The sequence below is a fragment of the Chaetura pelagica genome, unplaced genomic scaffold (genome assembly GCF_000747805.2).
Source record: "Chaetura pelagica isolate M959 unplaced genomic scaffold, ChaPel_1.0 scaffold1654, whole genome shotgun sequence".
NCBI classification, from domain to species: Eukaryota; Metazoa; Chordata; class Aves; order Apodiformes; family Apodidae; genus Chaetura; species Chaetura pelagica.
Window position 1 is genome coordinate 21,923 of NW_009953175.1, and position 829 is coordinate 22,751.

An 829-nucleotide genomic window follows, 5' to 3' on the forward strand; every position below is an offset into this window, starting at 1 on the left:
TGCGCGGTGCAGGAGCGGCGGCTGCCACCGCAAGAGCGGCCTCAGCCTGGCCCGCTGCGCGCCCAGGGCGGCCGAGTTCCAGGAGTGCTCCCCAAAGGTAAGGGTTCCCCTCTGCCTGGGGACACACACCACACACACAGAGGGTCACGTCCCCCACACTGCATTTTGCCTTGGTCCCCCCAGAGCCCCTATGGGGTTTACTACAAGTGTCCCTGCGAGAGCGGCTTGACCTGCGACGCCGATAAGAGCATCGTGGGCTCCATCACCAACAGCAACTTTGGCCTCTGCAAGGATCCCCAGAGCTCACACAAGTCCCAGTGAAGGAAGAGATCCCCCACAGAGGGTCACGTCCCCCACACTGCATTTTGCCTTGGTCCCCCCAGAGCCCCTATGGGGTTTACTACAAGTGTCCCTGCGAGAGCGGCTTGACCTGCGACGCCGATAAGAGCATCGTGGGCTCCATCACCAACAGCAACTTTGGCCTCTGCAAGGATCCCCAGAGCTCACACAAGTCCCAGTGAAGGAAGAGATCCCCCCGAGACCCCCGTCTTACCCTTACCACCCTCTTTTCCCCCTCCCCAGGGATGCCCAGACCTGCCCACGCTGCCCTGGCTGCAGGGGGGGAGATCTGAGTAAAGAGCATCTTCTGTCGAGCAGATGTTTCCCCTCCACGTGTCCCTCTGGTCAAAAAGCTGTGGGGACACTGTGGCTTCCCCGAAAGGTGCACGGGGTATGGAACTGTCTAACAGGGGTGAGCTCTGCTCAGGGGGAGGGGTGCAGGGAGGGGAAAGATGCAGCAGCTCTGGCTCGTGTCCCACCCGGGTCATTT

General features: G+C 61.5%; 1 protein-coding gene across 1 annotated transcript in view; it reads left to right on the top strand.

Annotated features, from left to right (window-relative positions):
* CLPS (colipase, pancreatic) overlaps nucleotides 1-521 on the top strand; it is a 1,201-nt gene extending 680 nt beyond the window's left edge. The window contains exons 2-4 of the mRNA XM_009997310.1: nucleotides 1-97; nucleotides 184-317; nucleotides 386-521. Of these exons, the coding sequence (XP_009995612.1) occupies nucleotides 1-97; nucleotides 184-317; nucleotides 386-521 (367 nt within the window). The remainder of the gene's footprint in view (nucleotides 98-183; nucleotides 318-385) is intronic.
* Nucleotides 522-829: the final 308 nt, after the last annotated feature.